General features: G+C 31.2%; 1 protein-coding gene across 1 annotated transcript in view; it reads right to left on the bottom strand.

Moving 5' to 3' along the window:
- Window positions 1-9776, bottom strand: part of LOC148277625 (frizzled-10-like) — a 45241-nt gene extending 35465 nt beyond the window's left edge. Inside the window, exon 1 of the mRNA XM_088232605.1 lies at window positions 9238-9776. Within this exon, the coding sequence (XP_088088731.1) occupies window positions 9238-9438 (201 nt within the window). The 5' untranslated portion in view covers window positions 9439-9776. The remainder of the gene's footprint in view (window positions 1-9237) is intronic.
- Window positions 9777-22962: the final 13186 nt, after the last annotated feature.

The following is a 22962-nucleotide window of genomic DNA, read 5'->3' as shown; positions in this document are numbered from 1 at the left end:
CATATCGGATTCCGTATTTTTAACCAAAAATATACACATATTATTTATGTAATGAAACAACATTTGAGAAGTGATTTTATATTCCTTCATGGTTCTTCACATTGACATTAATACATAGACGCGCCCTATAGAGTAAAATATGTTAAAAGCGGCACGAAAGCGTACCCATAGCATTGAGGTACATAACTAGAGTAAGCATGAGCGTTCGAAATGTGGTCCCTCAACCTGCGGCCAAATGGCATATTATGTCTCCTCGCAATTACTAAAATGCCTATATGTACGCTCAGATACTGCACAAATCGATCTGGAAAAGATAGAAAAAGCGATGGTTTAGCCTTTAACCGATAATAATATTAACTCACATTTTTTATATTTCAAAAACGTATTCCTATCAGTATATCCCTGCAAGTAAGAAGAGCCTCGCAATTGCGTCGTTAGGCGTAGTTTGACGTGTACAAAAAATAATATTTATATTTTAATAAAACCCGTATTTACTAATGAAAAGTTACGCAATCCTTTTTACAATGTTTATTCGAAAGGTTTTTACATGCTTTATGACACTAGCAGGCATTTTGATTTTGATTCTAAACGTCACGCCCGGCTGTCGTAGAACGACTGGGGGCATGTCTACGTGTATTAATATATCAATGGTTCTTCTTAATTTTCGATTACTACAAATGTTATTATAATCAAATCAGACTAAAAATTGATTCAATTTTTGGCTAGTATAAGTTGTGTTTTTCATTAATTCGATGGGATATTTTTAAATATTTTAATTAGTTGGTGAAGTTGTGGCATAAATTCTGCGCAAGATACTGAAATGAAAAATATGCTAAGCTCTACAGCTCATACTCACTCAGCATTAAAAGATAATTTGTGTAAATGAGAATAACTCATAAAACTTTCCGACATCAAAGATCCAGCTGACTCGCGCACTAAACTTAAGACGCCCACGCGACGAACACACGTGGAAGCCAAATAATAGTAGATAAACCCAACAAAAATATTATTCTAAAAATGTTGCTTGGTAACGTCAACTGTATTCTAAATATTGTTTTTGCTAAAGGTTGAATAAAATACATATTTGAAAGGAGTAATAAAGAGCTTAGCTAAAGGGCAAAGGACCGGATAATAATCCAAGAAACTTTTCTAGCAGGTACGCCAATTATTAAGAATAGCAAACAAATTAGACCGCCCACTTAAATCTTATACCTGTTGGGTAACAAAGATTTGGATTTGGACCTACACAGAAAATACATTTAAATTAAAATTCCAGAATACACCTTTTACTCAAATACGTTTTTATTTCATCGAAGTAATTCGGTGTGTAAAATTTTACTATTTTAATATATTTTTATTTATCAATAGCATTGTACATACATATATATTATTATGTTCTCTATCTGCAAGAAGTTACTATTATTAAGATTCTACTGCACTTTTCAAAGCAGAGCGGACACCTTGCTTGGCATATAATTATAAGCTTTTTTTACTTGCACTTTCTGTGCAGACTCTTGACACGACAGGATTGTTAAAGGTCATCAAAACTCTTACATATATGTAGATGAAAACATATCGCGTTAGAAGTATGTATTAAAGTGTGTGTTTTCAAGTTTCCAGCCGTTCTGTTATAGTCGCCCACCTAGAGCCGTCTGAAATGCTTCGTAAACAGTCTAATGTCTAATGAGTGTACCTACGTAGAAATATTCCGTGATATGCTCAAGATGAAATGTTTACCAGAGTTATATTCGGAGTAGGTAGATACCAGAAATCTCCGTGCCACAAAGTTACATTGTACAAATCATACTTTTGAAACATTCCGTTTAATTTAGTGTAGGGTTGTGATTTGCAACGCTTGCGGGACGGACATAATTTCATGCTCGAATAGAAAAAAATATCTCCCATAAAATATATATAATAGCATGTTTAAATTTTTAAATTAACAGACTATCAAACTAATCAAAAACAAAAGATTTTATGTCTCATTTTTTTGAACAAGTGTAAAAACTGCTTTCAATTTTAATTAGTATGAATTTATTATTATTTTCTGTTTTTCCTTTTATATCATATAAGTTTTTTTTCTCATTTACTCGTATATTCAAAATTATATAAATTCCAATAAATAAATAACTATAACAGTGTAAGCACAAGAGTTAGTCTCTTTTTTTTGTGAGTTGCAGTTATAACATTTACTAGATGTATAAAAGTAGATTTGTATAGATTAAAAAAAACATGTACGTGAAATATATTGATTAATAAAAAAATAATTTTAAAAAACGGAAAGAATTTACAAAAACCTATGATTCTATTCTGTTCAGTATACTATTATTATTTTCGTAGACAAATATTATCAGCGATAAGATTTTTTAAAGTTTTGTATTTTTTTTAAGTTCTCGTCATAGAGTTCTGCCGATTGGTGAGTTGGCTTATCTATCACAACACTATCGTTGATTGATTCGGAAGAATTTTTGACGTAGTTCATTTTTATAAATTTTTTCATACATTTTCGAGAAACTTCGCAGTACAATTTAATGCCGTAATTTTAATCGCGTGTAAGAAAACATTTTTATACCAAATTTCCAGTAGCAGTGAACTTCTATTTCCAGTAGCAGAAACATTTCTTATCTCTTCCTTAAGCATTCCTCTCTTCATCTCCCGTTTTTTATAACAAAAAAAATATTTGCGATTTTATGATTTACCCAAATATAGAAACTTTGGGGGCTATTTTTACAGAGTTGTAAATACGTCAAAATTAAAAATAGGAATCAAGTTGTGGTAGAGCGAAGTTTACAACACTAGCCACAGGAGCATAACCCGGTTCCTATTTTTTTCTTCCTTTGAAACACTAGTATATAGTCGCTGGTTTATTCTCTTCATTTTGTTTATTCACAGTCATACGTATAATTTTTTTAAATATTATTTACACTATTTATATTATTATACAGTGGTACGGAGAAATTGCCAGAAAGCAATACGCCAGCTAAGTTAAATGAATAAAATGTAAAATTCTTGTTCTAACAGTGGTCTTGATGGTGGGCGCGTTTGCCTACTATGCTTAAGGTCCCGGATTCGATTCCTGGCAAAGTCGAAATAAAATTTAGTTTTAAAACGTTGTTTTACGGTGACCAATGCACCTTCAGATGCAGATACGGGGTATGGCAATGATAAAGTAAATTTTATTTGTTTTATTTCATATTGTAAATAATCGATGTAATTTATAAGAACCTGCTGACGAGTTGTATGTAAGCAACATAGCAGGACTTTAATTTAAGACTATTTTGTAAATAAAAAAAAATTACAAACACGTATAATGAAATATTGAAGTATACAAACAAATTTAAAATCAACATTTTTGCTAAGAATCGAACCTAGGGTCTCGTAGCGAACTTATCTTTACTCGATGTCTTTTCAGGATTTTTATCTGAGAGTAGACATCGAGCCAAAAAAACACTAGTCGAGTGTTCTGATTCCTTTTCACACACAAAATTGTGGTCTTATCCGCCTAGAAACATAATGAAATACATATTTATGGCAGCCCTATATAATTCTTATTTTCATCAAGTAAGTCTGAAGCATTTTTTTCAGCTCTCTCAACTCACGAAATGGCCGCGGCTACCCGCCCGTGGACGGATTATTGAATGGCCCGAGGTTTGTTGCGTTGAAACGTGACATTATAGATCTGCTCGAACTAATTTAGGATAGTTTGGAGCGAGACTAATGAGAATATTGACTAATGAATGACAATCCAGAGAGAAATAACTTACTAAAGACTCAGCATGAGCGAATGAGATGGAAACACAGCTTTGGAATATTAGGCATTCCTCAGATCTAATGACTTTACTTTATGTTTTATGTCAAGCCGGTATAACTCTGGTTCGGGTCTAGAAGGGCTAAGGTCAGATTTCATATTTTTCTTGCCACCATTTTGTAGAGGGTCGATGTCAATTAAAAAACTTGTATATTTAACTATTTTTTACACATATACATTGAAATAAATAAATAGTTCTCAACCGTAAAGCACGTGTAACATCGACTCGTATGATGACTTTTCCTCTTTCCATAATCTGACTTCTCTCACCAAACGAAGAACCGTTTCTGACAAGTTCTTCTTATTTAAGGTCTTGAATAATATAATTGAAAGCACTTATCTCTTGGAAAACATCAGTCTAAATTGCCCTACCAGATTTACCAGAGGAGTCCGACTTTTTTACACTCCTGTACCATCCAATAAGTAACCTCAAAATTCCTTCATTAACCGTAGCTGCATAGAATATAACAAAATTTATTCCTCGCTTGATATATTTGATTCAAAACTTTCTTATTTAATTTTATTATCATTAGAACTACTTGAATTTAACATGTATTAATTTCACGTTATTCTCCCGTCTCTTTTCTTTAAAGGCATTTTAATGGTAATCTCCTCAACAGAATCCCTCTTTTTTCCAATTTTATCCTAATCTTTTCTTATCCTTTCCATCCCTCCTAGCGCTTTGGGAACGAAATGATCATTATTTAATTTAACTCTCTCGTATGATATTCTATAAATATTATTATATAGTTGTACATATTTTTATTTTTTATATGTTAATTAGTATGTCTACAAAAAGTATTATACAGTCGTAAAAAATTTGAATTGGACTCATTCACTATATTATGATATGAATTGTTCATAAATTAACTGTGGTTTTTCCAAATACAGAAATAAATAAAAAATATATATATATGTGTTGTGATGTTTTTTTTAAATCAATATTTGTTATCAGAGGCACCTAACAGTTGTACTATAACGCTGCAAAATGGCTAAATAATAACTCTCCTGTAATATTAAGATTAACGACATTGGCCTTTATAGATCCAAGCCACATATATTAATCACGAGAATAAAATAATAGCACGATAAAAATGAAATAATAAAAGTAAGTTATATCCACAATACTATAAATATGTCGAAGAATCAAAGAAATGATCGAAGGTCGAAATGTGATATCTCAGACTTGGACGAATGTGTGGGAAATCAATGCATGGCAGGGTTACGAATAATAAAACAGACGAGAGTGCAAATCTGAGACAGGAAAAAAATCGTTTTGATAAAAACGAACTACTTAATACGAATCAACCAATGATAAGAGAGTTGTGATAGATTTCCGGTTTACGGTAGGTCAACTGACGAATCAGCAGAACTCATCGAGGAAAAGGTAGAGAACTTGAGAAAACAATGTTTGGTCATGTAGAACGAATGGACGACGAAAGAATGGTAAAACAAGTATATATAGCGAACATGAACGGTAACGTGAGACGAGGACGACCAAGGAAGACGTGGCGTGATCGGATAAACCAAAATCTTAAGTCTTGTCATGTCGAAAGCAGACAGAACTGAAGGTCATGTATGAATGTGGAAGAAGCTAAGAATGTATGACAGGATAGACGTGTGCGGCGGTTCATTCTCTCTGCCTACTGCCTGGAAATGGCGTGATGGTAGTAATAGTAGTAGAAATATTAACTTTAATAGCCACTAAACAAAAATTTTCTCCATCTACGTTGTACATTATATTGAAGGTATTTTTATTTACCTACCTATACGTACACACGCGCACAGAAAGTTGCTGTATTGCATGGAGTCCACAACACGAACAACTAATCCTTCCATGACGATATTGGTTCTTATCGATTAATCCAAATGTGACAATAAACTTATATTTTAAAACTCTTGTTTATAACTCACAATATATAACTCAAAAGTGGTTTGGCACCGCCTTTATCTCTACGCTTATTACGTAAAATTAGCCATTTCTAATTTTATTGTATTCTTTTATCAGTACAGAAAAAACATAATATACTAGTAGGACATGATAGAGCACTATATTCGGTAAACATGCATATGAATGGTTTACAGCAAAGACAGGTTCATTAGCAAATAAATTATGAATTTTATTCATGAGCAAAAAGAGGACTAAAAGCCTCATTGGTGGAATACTGGGTTGCAGGATTCTTTTCAGTATCTTTTCATTTCATGTAAAATATATTTTTAAATAAGATCTGTTTTTATTTTCATATAAAAACGTCTACTTTTTAAAATATTATCACAAAAAAACTCCATTCTTGAATATGACAGGTAATAAGCCCTGTAAATGCCTAGACTTCCATATTCCCTTCTCAGAAATGTTTTTCCTCTGTGTCGCAACAAATTGAGATCTAAATAAATACTTAATATTATCATATCTATAACTTTATAACTTGTGCACTAAATTTTGATGGTCCATAAGTTATGAAATTTTCTTTAAAAAGTTATTTTTATTATCTTTATATACATAATTATTCTGTACGTGTGATGTCACTGAACTCTTTCTAAACGGCTTAACCGATTTCCATGCGGAATGTAGATCTTTGCGCTGCGCGTGTTCGTAGACATTATTTTTTCAATCGAATCTGAAAAAAAAGTTAGAAGCATAAATCTTTTTTCATCAACCTACCAGGGTTGCATTTGACGAGAATGCATATCCAAAAAAAGAAATGGAAGGATTTTGTTTTTTGGCGTTTAAAAAAAGTTTTTCTTTTAATGTTTACAAACAACATTCGCTTTTTACGAATCCTTATCAGATTCTTTCTTTACATTCCTTATATTTCTTCCCATTTATTTCTTTTTACTGGATTTTTGTTATTACTAACATTAAATACATTTTTTCAAATAGCATTCATGAATAAAGTGCACCCCCCTGTTGGTGAGAAAAGCCGAGTTTGACAATTGAAAAAAGAATTTTATGTTTGAAAATGAATTATTTTATGTTTTGGAATTCAAAACATAAACAAGTACCTAGGTACCTACTTAAATTAAATATTTGAAAATTAATAATTTTTGATTTTGGAATTCAATCATAAACAACTAGGTTCCTACTTATCAATGAAAAGTCTTTTTCCAAGGTAATAGCAGGCAAGCCAACGTTCGGACAACGTCTGTCGTGTCTGCTAGTTTAAGTATATTATTAAAATTACTTCCTAGGGAGAAAATTCAGCCTGTCTACAAACATATGGATATACTTAAAACATTGTTGATTAAACTAACAGGGCCCCGATTTATCTTCAATTTTATATACAAAGTAAAATTAAGTTTTCTATATGAAAAGCAGGATATGCATTCATTTTTTTCTTCTAAACGTGTTCAATTATAGGTTACCGATGAATATACATTAAATGTTCATGCAAATATACTTATTTTCGTACACAAATATCGGCTTTTCCTTATAGACAGACAAAGATAACTCTGTTAAATTCCCATTGTAATCGGGGCCGTGGTATAAAAGAAAGAATAAACATTGAAAAATTGTTTTCCGGCGTTGCCTAGTAGGTGAAATGGTTCGGCCAGGTGAATCTCACAATATAGTAGAGAGAGCTTTTCCAACCTGTATCACAACATGGAATATGTCTTCGTTCTAGTAACGAGAACACCATTTTAAAACCCACTCACCGCTTTTATTTTTTTTGCCTCTTTTTTCACGGTAGTAGCTGCTCGATTGTGGAATATTCTACCCACTAATGTCAGACGTCCCCTTTCTCATTTAAATTAAAATCAAGATTAAAACGCACTATCTAAATATCTGCCTATCCTCTCCTCATAGTATAGTGTAGATTTTTAGTTCATTTTTGTTTAAAGTTTCGTATAAAATGTAAGGATTCTAGAATATAGTATAAAATTATTAGATCCTAGAATATGTCCATATACTTCTTATTTTCTTAAACTAAACGGTTAGGGTAGGTAGGAAGAAATTGTCTTACGGCAATATAACCGCCCTTATATGTAAATAACATGGATATAAAGTGTTAAATAAATAATACATTACGAGGCGGACTTATCTGCACTTAATTTCATTTTTAAGGATTTTTACCTATGATTCTGGTTCTATGTCACACGTAGATGGTATTCTTCATCCGCACGGAAACAGAAAATAAGTCAAGAATTGACATAGAAATTCCTTTTCAAAATAAATTTGTTTTATTAGAAATAAATCCATTCGATCTCTAGAATAGGCTGATAAATAATTATACTTAGCCATTCATTAATGACTGCCATAATAATAATAATATGGTATGTACAACGTATGTATTGTATGTGTGTACATAATTAGTAAGCAATCAATAATTAGGGTTATGAAGCAACACCATTAAATCTCATAAAATGGGCACTCTAATTACCCACATTCAAGTAGGTACATAAGAATATATAAATGTAATTACTTTCTATTGTATTATTTGGGTTTCTAATAATTAGAAATTATTATTATACCAATTACTGTTTTTTATTATGGTAACATTCTTGATATTATTTCCGAATTTAGAATTACTTTTTTTAAAAAAGGGTAGGTAATTTAATGTTGTTTTAAAATCATGTCATTTCTTACTTGATAAGGAAAAGTTAAAAAATAGTACTTGAAATAAAAATTTACTGAAATTGAAAAACAGCTGTCAAGAAGTTGAATAACATAAACATTATAATTATTAAATACACATAAAAAAAATAATTAAAAAAAACATTTTTATACGTATAAACTGTACGTGGGTATGTATTATATTTCCTTTACTAACTTATTATAATTTGTGGAAACCTAAAAGGTTGAATTACTCCTAAAAATCCTTCTTTTTAAGGACCCTAACGAGAAGAAGATATTACATCATAGTATCGCAAGTATTGACAAAAAGAGTATAGATGATCTTATTGAGTTTGTACAAAAGGAATTGGTTCTGAGTTTCTACAATATATCTGTTGTTTACTATAAATATGTATGTAAAACTCTTGGTTTTCCAAATAAAATTAAAAAAAATAAATATATACTTCAGTTTGAAAATATTATTAGTTTTTTACACAGCTAGGCATATTGGATTTTCACCAATAAGCTGTCGAAATGCGTTCTCTCAGGCGAATTTGTAGTAAAACTGTGTGCGATAGTACACATGTAGAGATGATAAGCATTATCGACAAAATCGAGAAAGGAGTTCTGCGTTGATTTGAACATTTAGAGCGAATGGACGGTGAAACAACGGCTAAAAATATTTATGATGCGAATGTTGATGGATGCAGAAAATTAGGAAAACTGAGAAAGACATGGCATTACCAAATTCAACAAATACTTGAAGATGACATGTCGAAGACAGACTTAAGTAGCGTTCTATCTTTTAAGCCTACCCTTACGTAGAACTATGTAATGGTTTGTTTGTTTTATTATGTATTTTTAATAAAATAATTACCCCTCTTTCAGCTTGTTTCTGGTCCGAGTTTTCCATAAAATTTGGCATCACAGTCAAGTTATAGCCTAAATCCTGACACATAGGAATAGTTATTTTCTCACATTGGTTCTTCGGAGGAACCCATGGTTCTTCACTCACAACTTGACAGAATAAACTCACCGATAATATAAAAACAGTCAATATTATCATGGTACGAGACATTTTTAAACAATCCTCACCAAATCTTTAAAAAGTCATGTTAATTTGAAAGATTTATCGAAGTAAAAAAGCAATGCCAACATCGAATGTTCCGCTGTCACTCTCACGAATTGTCAAAACTAAAAAACTTGTAACAGAAATAACACGCATCGGCACTTTTTCCTTTACTCTGAAGTCAATATAGCTTTAATTCTTTATTCACACACTTTTATAGGCGTTGAAAATGGATGAAAATTGTTTTTGTAAATATTTGTAGAAGCGCTAACCAAACTTTTAAAACAGAATACGCTGGCGCTGGCGAGCGGCGAGCGACCGAACTGTCTTGCGCGCGCAACGAGAATAAAATCAACCACGAAATAAAGTATGGCCGAACGAAACATGTGCGCGCCGCTTTCAAAGTTCTTCTATCTTCAAAACAACTGAACCATAAAACCGGCTCGGAAAGATCTCCAAATTGGAAATGAATGCATTCGCCCGTCTCTGTCATCGGCACCTAACGATGTACAGCGGGGAAAGAGAGATAAGTATATGACCGATAAAAATTGCAGAAGGCTTTACCGACCAGTGGCAGGATGTAAATGTATATAAAAAACAACTCTGTTTTTAAGTCAATACGATGTAAATAATTCTAGAAAAATGTAAATCCACATAAAAAAAAACACGTATGAAAGGGTTATCATGTTGAAATCAGACTACTATTACTACCATCACAACATTTTCTAGAATAGAATATGTAAATTTAGCCATTTACAGGGCTTATAATATGTCATTGGGTGGTTTATGTGACCACTGTACACACTGTGACGTTCCTATTTTGCCTACGTAACATCAATAAATATGTAAGTGGAAATTCTCCACTTTTTCATTTGTGAAGTAAACGAGCTGGAAATATGTATAATGTCAATCTTGATAACTCTCTAGGGGTGGTGGGTGGAATCCAGCCATTGTCTGCAATAACTACTGCCATCATGTCATTTCCCCGTACGGGAAGACTGAGAGAATAAACTGTCACACATATCTATCCTGACATACATTCTAAGCTTCTTCCACATTCATATATCTTGTCATACGTGCTCTTCGGTTGTGTCTGCTTTTGACATGACCACACATCAGACTTTGGTTTATCTGATCATACCTCGTCTTTATTGGTCGTCCTCGTTCTACGTTACTATTAATTTACGCCATATATATCTGTTTTACCATTCTTTTGACATCTTTTCGGTCTAGATGACTTATCAGTGACTCTTTCTTAATCCTATTAATGAAATCAGACGACAATGCAAATCTACGACACGTACCTATATTTTGATAAGGGTCTCTTAGATTGTTTGTTCACGTGAAACTAATGATGACGAAAGAATGATAAATAAGATATATATGTTGCAAAAATGAACGGTAAGGTAGGACGGGGACAGTTAAGAAAGATTTGGCATAAACTAAAATCTCAAGGTGGATATGACAAAAGCAGACACAGTTACTACAAGTGATGTATAATGAAATGAAATGTATAAAAGTATGGACGTTCCATCCTCTCTGCCTACTCCTACGGGTAAAATGGCTTGGTAGTGGAAACCAGTAGTAGTAATAGTAATAAAATGGACGAATCTCAACAGTGAAGAAACTTTAAGGGAATATTGAATTCTAGACATTTACTTATAATGGCTTACTTACTGATGTTGGCTTCTAATAACATGGGTCCTGTCAGCACGCTGGTTTCATATTTTGGTGCAACTACTATAATGAAGGTGTACCTTGGTATGTTATGCATGTGTAGTGTAATTTGTTATTTGAATTGCTTTTAGTTTATAATATATTATATGATCCCACCCCAAGCTTTCCTCTTTTTTGGTGTGATAGTATTTCGTTTCATTTTTATCAAATGCACCTACATAGGTACTTTTACCTTAATATGTATCTCTCAATTAAAACATATTAAATGAAAAAAATATTTATAATATATAATTTCACTTGTATCTACTTCACTGGCCCAACACGAAATCGTAAGCGCAAGATAGAACCCTACCTATCCTTATCGCACACACAGGTTTTCGGGAAACCAAATTACAGAACAGATACACAATTCGTTCTGCCATCTCCTTTTGAGAAAATCATGAAATATACAGCTGCTCTGCTCTAACACACGCTGATGGGCGGGTGTGACAGAGAGGAAGCAATGAAAATTGCTATCGGGATGAGCATCTGAAAGATAAGTGAAGCAAAGGTTTAATTTTATAACTCCGTAGAGTAATGTATTCATTATTAAAAAATAGCTACAATAAGTTTTTTTTACGTGTTTCAAACAATATTTTTTAAATTTCATATATTTTTTTATTTATTTGGATAACCAACAGCTATAATTATCTTATACATATAACAAAACAAATAAGCCAATTACAGGTTTTCACAAGTAGCATCACAGTAAGTTAAAAAATATTCTCGAACATAAAATAGTAATTAAATGTAAATTCAAAAGAAAAGAAAAAATTCTACGAATTATTTCGAAAGCAAACGCCGTACGTCATTAAGATTATTTGCAAATAAATCTATGTTAAATGATTTATTATTACATAAAAATTATTAAAAGTTCGCCATAAATATGAATTTTGCCTATAATTAGATGAAACAAGAGGTATGTGAAGAAGAGGGTTATTTCTTAGAACTTTGGAAGGAACATTGATAGAAAGTTTGCATAGTAGTTCAGGACAGTCGATTGAACCAGAGGCAATTTTTAGTAAATAAATTATATCCGCTATTTCACGACGTTTTTGCGGAGGCAATAGGTGATGTTTTTTACAAATATGAATATACTGATCGGATTTAAACTCAAGTTTCAAGCGGAAACACATAAACTTTACAAATTTTTTTTGTATACTTTCAATGCGTGATATCTGCACATTGTACATAGGATTCCATATTTGTGATGCATATTCTTAGTTGCTTCGCACTAATGTTCAGTAAAGGATTTTAAATGTCTTTGTCATAGTGAACGACGTAGAGCTACGCATAACTAAGCCAAGCGCACGCGAATACTTTTTTATGATGCTGTCAACATGGGCGTCAAAAAGTAATTTACTATCATGGAAGACACCTACATCCTTTATACATAATGAGCGTTGGAGGTTTTGACCCCCAAGCACATAGTTAGTAGGTAAAAATTTTACTAAATGTTTTTATTAAATGTTACAGACTAAAAATACTATTTTTTTTGCTTATTTATTAATACATCATTATTTTTTTATTTGTAAATTAATACATTAAAAAAGAAAAATGTTGTTTTTATTTTTCAATCTGTAATTTTAATACAAATTTAACATTTAACATATAAATAAATTGTTCTTATCAATTGCTTTTTTCTTTTATGTATTATTTTATTTTGAATTCCATGAATTCATAATTATCCGTAATAATATATAAAATGGTGTTTGGTGGTACTTTCCTCTTTTTAAACCTCTGAAACGATATGCAATTATTCGTTGAACTTTGAAACCAGTTTTTACTCTTATATATTTGAGCGTCTATGTTTGTATGCACATGAACTTTAAAATGCTTTATGAAGTGTGAATGATACTATAAAAATAATAAATACGTTTTTTAAAGTTATCTTATTTAATTTTATTAACTTACCCGAGTATAATTTTAAAACATAAAAATGCTCAAAACAACGAACGATTTTCATTAAGGTTTATTTCATATGGACCTTAGGTTGTGTGGAACGAATGGATGATGAATGAATGGTAAAATAAATAATTCACCAGTTACCCGCATGCAGCGGCTTTTAAATCAATACCGTGAGTTCAGTGAAAAAATATGATTTAGATTTGCTCCCGCCATTGATAATTAATTCCTGTCTTTAAAAAATATTGAAGGGAGAATTTAATTAATATTTTTGTTTTTTATTTATATTTTTATATCTGTATGTATGTGCATATTATTTTTTTATGTGATAATATATTTTTTAAGTATCCGACATTTATTCAGCAAGGTTAATATGATGCCCCTTCTTTATTTATATTTAAGTCAAGATTGAAATGTCACTATGTAAATATTTAAGTTGTTCCTTTATCCTTCTTCTTTCCTTTCCATCCCCTTTCCTCTCTTCATAGTAGTGTTAATTTTTTATGTGTTTTTATTTTCTTAATCTTTGTTTTTAATTTTTGTATAAAATTGTAAGATTTAATATGCCCACCCTTATATGTATAAAAAGTTTTAAATAAATTAATTAACGAATCTTGAAGAAAATATTTAAACGGATATATGTATCTACAAATTATTTTAAAATAAAATGTTATTTTAAAAAGTTCTTATAATAGAAATAACAATATTTTTTACTTTGATCTTCAAAGCATCAAGATAGTGAAATACATTTGGTACAGTAGTACAGAACTCTTACGATCCGAATCAATTGGAACCGGACCCCATTCGGAAATTTTTATTTTTTTTTAAAAAGGGTATATTTTATTCGATTACAAATCGAAAAAAGTATTTTTTAAAGAAAAAGAGCATTAATCAATTAAATGAAAAGGTAACACTTTTACGCGTATTATGTGAAGTTACAAATGTTTTTTTACTATTAGTACAGTATGTACGTGCCGTACTGTAACTGAAAGTCATTGCTTGCTGAAAGCGATTCGGATAGTTGGAGTTCGGATAATTGGAGTTCTACCGTACTAATTCATTTACTTGTTCATATTTTTTTTACGTTTACGAAATAATTTTTATTTTCTAGGAAGGTAATTCGGATTTTGTTTTCGGAAGTTTAATAAAAGGAGGTGTATTTTAACACATTGCATTCTGAGTGTAAAACTGTAGTGTGTGCAGATAATGTAGTTTAGAGATATAATGATTTGAGATTTCACTTTTCTTAAAAAGCTGTGTTTTTTTTAAATATTTAATTTTTTTATGCGTTGATGTTTAAATTTAAACTCCTTCCCTTTTACATTTCGAGCTTGTGACAAATAAAATTGTTTTGTGTTCCTCAAAAATTAGAAATCTGCACTTACTTTAGTTTTACATTGACGGTGCGATATTTTGTAATAATTCAACATAAATTTTTACTTTAAATATACCTACGCTTGAACATTAATCGGTGGTCAGTAGTAAAAAAAACTCAATTTATTTCACTTTGAGTTATCTAACGAGTACGAGGGAAAAATTATCTTCAATGAAGAAGTTCAGTGACTTTTTTTTCTTTGATAATAGAATATTAAGCTAAGCCAATTATTTTTATTTTTATATATCGTATCATCAGCGCTATGATTTTTTAAAGTTTTGTATTTCTGAAATAACTCGCGTGTGACGTCAGAGGTTGTTTTATGACAGTTCTTCCTATTGGTTCGTTTACGGTAGCCAAACCGGATATCCTTCAAAGCTCTCATATCATTGGATTGTTCATATGAACCAGTGACGTCATTCAAAGTGGTGCGTTTTTATTCAAATATTTAGTATTGTTTTTTCGTACATTTTAAAGAAATTTTACTTCACTATTTAATGCTCTAATTTTTACCACGCGCAAGAAAACATTTTTTGTATCCAATTTCCCGTAGGGCTGAAGTTCCTCATTGTACTCGGAAAAAAAGTAAAATCGAATTTACTGTACGAAATATGTGTATATTTGTATGATTTTTTATTCAAAACGTTTTGAATTACAGGTGACCAAGGAAGATATTAAAACAACATTACACATATACACACTTTGGTTGAAAAAAATTGACTTTACTTTACAAACAATTGAAGATAGCTCTGTTAAATTATTTTTGGGGCCCCATTACACCGCATTTAATATGGATTTTTCATGTAACTAAACCAATTAAGAATTTCAATGAGTACCTACTAAAAATATATCATATAGGTGATAATATTGTTTTAGTCAAAAGAGCTAAAAATTATTCAATATTTTGATCTAATTTAAAATAAGACAAAATGGCGTAGTGTTCCATCAGTCAACTGTGCCGCGGGATTCTCTTGTCGTTCTAACCGCGCTCAAACTGCTATCTAATTACACAACTTTGTTAAAAGAGCATTGAAAAATCTAATGCTGAGTGTGAACAACGCATTCATGCTTGTTTCTTTTTCATTGTGTGTTCATTTTACTCGCGAAAATAGTGGGCTGCGGGCGGCCGGGTGTTGTCGGTCCAAGCAAAAAGCATGACGGAATGTTACCAGCATATACGCGGAGAACAAAGGGACGCCGACAGCCACGAGTACCTACCCACTACCCACTTATATAGTACGTTGCCAAAGATAACATGAAATATAAATAAACATTAAATGAACGGTTAATTAATATACTAATAATCGCTTATTTAAGAATAATATCGTATGTGCGTGTGGGCGTGCAAATAATGAATTTAATAGTGTAATTAATACTTGAAAAATACATGGAAAATTTATACCGTGGAACAATGCTGTAAAAATGGTTGATTGGATTGAAATCTGATATTTAGATGCGAATGGCAAATATATTAAATACAGTATCAAATAAATATAAACATTGAGTTTTGTAACAGGAAATATGATAATAAAATACACTATTTATACATATCACTGGCGGCTCCTGACTCCTGACCAAAAACCTTGGCAACGCATTTTTTTACATTTTGTAAACTTGTACCCATATTATGATTATTAATATTATAATAATGTCGTAAGTCTGACATTGACTTCATGTTTCAAGTCTGCGTATGCGTTGGTAATTCCCAGAACATGCTTATTGTCTTCTCCCTGTAACGCTGGATTCACCGATCTCGCTCAAATCACGGTTTTAGCGGATACGGTATTGTTCATCCAAATTCAGGGTAAAAGATTGTGCAAAACAACAATCGCGCGTACATAGACATTATGAGAAAATCGTCCGCTAGAGTCGATCTAGCTAGATCTTTTGCCGCTAGTACTAGTATTGAATATGATGTTGCAATGAATCCCCGTTTCTTTGTATTACGTATGAATTTTTACCACAAATAACTTATTTATACACATATTTTTACTTATGCACATACTAAGGAATCGCTTCTGATGCATATCGAGCCATGATTGACAAAACATCGTACCTAACGTACAAGAGTACTATTTTACTGAATAATATTTTTCCTTAATTACGAGGAAGAATATACTTTGAGAACCAAGTTTTGTTTCGAATATTTTTTTATCGATATACTCATCATCACTATCATCATTTATATGAAATTTCAATTTTTAGTTTCGACCACTATTAATAATAAATGAATGTTTGATATTGTCAGACTTAAATGATTTATTAACATGTCCCTTATGAATGAAAATACAAAATGTCGTAATATTTGTTTTTCAAAAATATTATCAGGGCTTTTACCATCCCGTGGGAATATTATCCTGAAATAAAATGTACAGTGGTTACCGAAAACACAACAACAGAACCCAAAAATTAGATAAACTCTCGTACAAAATTAAGTTGTATACATTTATGCATCCATGCTAATATTATAAATACGAAAGTGTGCTTGTTTGTTTGTGTTTCCTTCACGTCTCAACGCAACGACCGATTGTCATATTATTTTGCATAGGGATAGCCGAAGAGGTCAGAAGTAAAATAGAATACTTAGTTTTCATTCAGAGTTTAAAAAAAAGTACGAGGATAAAAATATGTAATCTAGCAACAATGAGCAATATTATTGGAAATGAGTAGAGATAAGGTCGGATGTCAAAAACAATAAATTCTTTCTATAATTGACTTGTTTTATCTATGGTTACTTTAGTTTGCTTTTCGTTTTGGTTTTATTACTATTAATTTTATTTTGAATTTTGAAATAGGGCAAACTCATGTTCATACATATTCTTATGTGTGCTCTATTAATAACAGGGACTTAGTTTCTCAGTTTTGTAGTAGAATTTTGGATTTGTGAACAGAACAACGATGCTACGTCGCCATAGACTAAGGGATCATCGTAATACGGAAATATCACATGCTACGAATACCGATAAAAATATATCGTATTAAATGGATTTAAAATAATTGATTGTTTTTTCAAAATCAATTTGGAGAAATGTTTTAAAAAGAAATTGTAAAAAAATGTCACTAAAAAAACGCGACATGTTTGGCCAATGCCAATTTTATTCCTAACCCTTCAAATTTATATGGAACACCGTTACGAATCTTGACGTCACAACTATCAATTTAGTTGTGACGTCAAGATTTCTAGACGATGTTCCATATAAATTTGAAGGGTTAGGAACAAAGTTGAAAATAAACATGAATCGTGAAGTATGTAAGTGTGAGGGGCGTGGCCAATGCAATGACCATTTTTGCGTAAGTTCAAAATTACAAATTCAAAAATATTTTTTATGCTACTAATAAGTAGCAAAAAAATTTTTTTTGCTACTTATTAGTATTTCATAGACCTTATTACTTTAAAAATGTAAAAAAAAAAAACAAATCTATTCTTTCATAGCGATGGTTGGAAGTCAAAGCTACTTTTAATGCAGGCGCCGTGGCGCAATTGGTAAGACGTCCAACTGTGAAACTGGCGTCGCGGGTTCGATTCCTGCCAGTTGCAAGAAAAAATCCAAGAAAGTATTTTTTCTCAATTGGTCTGGGTGTTGTGGTGTATTTTTAATTACCTCCTTCCATATCCCCTCTATCTCCCTGCTGACAAACCTCTAATTATAGGCCAAGCGGTTTATATATCATTCCACCGTGAAGATGCATATTGATGGATGAAAATTCTTATTGATAAACGTCGCAACCATTTAATTATTTAAATAATTTCTCAGTAATACCTTCCACGTGAGCGAAGCCGCGGGTGAAATGTAATATAAAGTAATTCAGAAATAAAACAGAAATGACAATAATATGCACTATCAAGAAAAACACCCAAGATGTTGATAATATAGATTTTCTAAGAATTTATGAAAAAATATAAGTTGCTGACCGTTCGTTTATTTACGGAACAGAGAACAGACTATTCATTTTCTTGAATGTACTCCGATATGAGTGAGGCGGCCGGCGGTCGGCGGCGTGCGGGGACATTTTATTATTTTTACACATCTTTGTATATTCTGTATTATTTGTGTTGGGTAATTACGAAGGGTATTGAGTATTGACACTTTACTTTATTATCACTTACAACGTTATCAACAGCTTTCATAATACTTTAGGTAGGTATGTAGTATGTAGAAGGTAGAAGTTACCTCATGTAGTGTCTTGGTGTCTCGTGTCAAATGTCATACTGTTCCAAATTGTTATGTTTGAAAAAAACTATATTCGTACGTTGATGAAGTGTTTGTATAAAGCGGCCACTTAAACCAGCAAATAACAGGTTATAAGCTCTGTAAATGCCTACACCTCCATATCCCTTCTCAAAAATGTTCTTTATTTCTGCTGCAACAAATTAAGGAATTTTAGCAAGTTAAAAATTATTTTGAAAAGTTTGTTGTTTAATTATGTAGGGCAGTGTTTTTCAACCTCTGGGTCGCCTTGCTAGGAGGTTTACGAGCTTGGGCCAGGCAAAAAAGAGAAACATTTATTGTTTACTCTAGAAAGAGCTGAAATAGTTTGACAAAAATAAATTAAACTTTTACCCTTTAATTAATTAAGCAGTTTAATTTGTGAATGAGGAGGTTCATTGGTTTTTTTTTAATGGACTTGAATTTTAAAAGTAATTTAAATTTAAAAGACATTTTTCAAATATTTTTATGTATCCTATTATCAGAATTATGATTTTTTATAGTTTTGTATTTTCTAAAAATTACTTCGGGTGTGACGTCTTAAGTTCTCTCCCCCTTCTTCTCAGCCAGTTGCGAATCGTATAAATAAGCGATTATTCACAGTTTACCATTATATTTAACTTTCTACATTTATAGTAACTATGTTGATGGGAAAATAAATAAAATAATTGTTCCTTTTTATAAATCGTCACCACCGTTAATATCTTCCTGCAAAAAATCTATAAAGTGCGCCCAACCCGTTCTCAGTAAACGATAAAACTAGCCGATTACCTCAGCTTATTACTCTATACAAAAAAGTACACTATGTTTTACATCTTTAACCCAGTCGCGATATTTTAGTACTAAAACAAGCTAGTGGATTACAAATATTATTTAAAGATTCTCTATTTGGAAACTAGTATTTCGAACATTATTTCCGAAGGATTATTTTTCCTTGATAGGATACTGATGACATATTATGTATAACATAGGACATGTGGCGTTCGAAGTGGCCGTTTTGGCTTTATTCATTTTAAAAGAAATCTGCCAGTGCTCGGTGTTGATATTTATATCATAATGGAAATATCTGGTAAATGTTATTGTCGTATTTTTTAATAAACATTTGTACAAGTGTTGTATTAAAATAGTAGATATAGAATAAAGCTACGCATATCGCGAAGTAAATAATGATTGTTGTTTGAGTTGATTTTCAGAGAACCACAAAAAAAATTGTTATTCATATTACGTAATTATATGCAGGTACAAATTGATGAACATTTTTTGTAAATTACCTATAAAAAATCACTGCTAGCCACTGAAGTTAACATGATATATTTACATTATATTAATTAAAATGAAGTTCAACCAGGAAACGTCAGTAGAAAAACTCAATCTTCATTTATCAATCAAACTTGAAACGAGAGTTAATACATTACCGACATCGTATGTTCAAAGGGAGGTTTTCAGCTTACCTCGACGTTGATATCCCTCAATGGGGGTAGTAAAGCTCGAAACATTTTATAATTTTTTGCACAATTATTCGATGAGTAGGTATTTGAAGATAGTTTATCTGTCACTCTCTAGCACATGCATTCTCGATATTGTGCGAAAAATACAACTGCATGTGGGTCTGATTATGCCCCACTAAAATCGACAAAACCGAGGTTTGAAATTGAATCGATTTTGCCTTTTTTTTAGAAAGAGTGAAATTAAATTAAATTTTATGTGTCGGCACCCTTTCGTCAGAAAGAAAAGTCAGACAGTGTTTCCTCTTATTTCGTGTCCGCGAAACGAATAATTCAATACCTAATATGTAAAAAGGCTTTATCAGGAAAAGTATTTATTCATTAACAGTCATCCATTTACAAAAAACATGTATGCTTTTAGATCTTAATGATGTTTGTATTACTTTTTTAATTGATGTAATTTCTTTTTTCTTTGTAACGGAAAAATAAGAAACCTGCTGACAAGCCGGTTTCGTGGTTTAGTGGATTTCATTATTTTTCATTTACATTTTCTGATCATGTTTACCTTCTTAAATAAAAATAAATACAAAAAAAAAAATAAGCCAAAAAATGATGTATCGTATTATCAGCGCTATGGTTTTTTAAAGTTTTGTATTTCTGAAATTACTCTTCTCTTCCGCTTCTTCTCGGCTAGTTCTGCCGATTGGTCGGTTGTCTTACCGTAAACCGGAAATCTTTCACAGCGCTCTTATCGTTGGTTGATTCATATGAACCAGTGATGTCGTTCAAAATATTTCGCTTTTGCTGTAAACATTGCTGTACAATTAAATGCTCCAATTTTTACCGCGCGTAAGAAAACATTTTTTGTATCCAATTTCGGGTGAAGTTTCTCATTGAAAATTTGGTTACCAACTTTTGCCGGAAATCTGACGACATGATAGTGATAGTGAATAATCTTTGTTGCGATTTATAAAGTATTTTGAAATCATTTAATATTAAAAAAAAATATTAAGGTAAAATAAATAATAAACAATTTCGTTTTTTTGAAATTCCGAATAGATTTGTTTACCCGGAAACCGATTAAAGCCTTGGTCCTTTTTAATTTATTTTTTTACACGGTGCTATGTGAAACCTATCCCCTGTGTAAAAAGAGGTTCCAGTGAACTTAACAGTTATCATTTTACTATCTACCCAAATAAAATTAATACCCAGACTTGGAATAATATAATTCTGCAATCCATGGGTTTATAGCACTACTAGTATTGAAATAAACCTTCTTACTCGGAAAGTGAAACCGCTTTAGGTAGGTAGGGCGCAGGGGGTAGGGTTACCATGGGCTGAAATAGGAAAGCCGGTCACAGGGGGCTTGAAGTCTGGTCTTTAGTAGAATATAATTTTAATGGCTTTAGTTGAGTTAAATCAATACTGTTTTATTTATTATATAAGAGATCCCATCAGAATGCTCGTACGTGGTTTTCCTGTAATTTGAATTATTCAATACCAAAAACACGTATGACATTCGCTCAGAGATATTTATCTTTTGTGGCCCCAAGAGTATTCAATGTTCTGGATGAACATATCAAATTATCCAAAACAAAGGCCACTTTCAGGAGAAGTGTAGAAGTTTGGATTTTATTTGTTTATTTAATTATTTACGGGCTTATTTCGTCAATTTAACAATGGTAAATACATTTCTTTATCATGTATACAGATACAACTGTAATAAAATACAACTAAAGAAAATTAAAGCTAAGACAAAAATTAATAATAATTACTATCCAATACAAGATCTCATCTATCTTAGTGATTGTTAAAAAGACATTAAAAAAAATCCAGATTCTGTCTCGAGTTTACAATGCGATACAATCGGGACATTGGTGCATGCAAGCCATGGTTTGTAACCTTAAGGTTTGTCTCTGCATACGGGTATTAGCTCTTGAAAGTTGAAATCCGGTCACGACCAAATTTATCCGATCAGATGGTAACCCTAGTAAGGTACTCACTTTTATTGAAGTGATTGCTGAAAACGTAATAAAAAGTGGGTTCTAAAACGCCATATTTAAGCTCGGTTCGGTTTTAGTTATCTGTTTCTCCGAAAAAAACCATTTGAAATGGTAGAACCTATTTATACTTACCTCACCATAAAATAATTTGAGTTAACTCTCTTTTTTATTGTTGTTGTAAACATTGCTTATTGGAACATAGCGCAAAGTAGGAATTATATAGGTACTTATTTAATATTATAATGTTGACCACTGTAAAATTATATTTCCCTCTAAAACTTTAGGATTTCGGATGACGTAATGATACATTTATCAATATTAGATACAATGAGACGTATACACGCTAAAACGCCCTTTTAAAATACAATAAATAAAAATATAAATACAGTAAAAAAACAAGAAAATAATTGTGAGCAGACTTGGACAAATAAACATGAGATTAAAAAAAAAAACTACACTCTAAAATATCGATGTTGAAAATTAGTAATTAGTATTAATATTAGTATTATTTTTTTTTTACTCTATCTTTTAGGTTTATTTTTATCAACGCATTTTTATTCAAGTACAAATTCACTACTTATTTTATTTTCGTAAATTAATTTGATTTAAAATTATGTTTGATATGATATTTTAACATAATAATGGTGCAGGTTCATCATTTTAACCCTTATTATTTTTTTGTTGAAATACCCGGTGAGTGATTATAAAATGAAAGAATCATTTTATAATAGGTAACATTTAGGTACCATTAAAGATAAAATAAGATAATTGTAATGTAATATGATATATTTTTTTTAAAAATCTTATAAATTAATCTTAATATAGGTTTATCTAGAATGCATTAACTTTTCCTGAATATATCAACAATTCATTGAATGAAA

Source organism: Micrasema longulum, unplaced genomic scaffold, assembly GCF_059751315.1.
Source record: "Micrasema longulum isolate JH-2025_06_02 unplaced genomic scaffold, ASM5975131v1 h1tg001000l, whole genome shotgun sequence".
Classification (NCBI taxonomy): domain Eukaryota; kingdom Metazoa; phylum Arthropoda; class Insecta; order Trichoptera; family Brachycentridae; genus Micrasema; species Micrasema longulum.
This window is presented reverse-complemented; position numbering and strand designations above follow the sequence as displayed.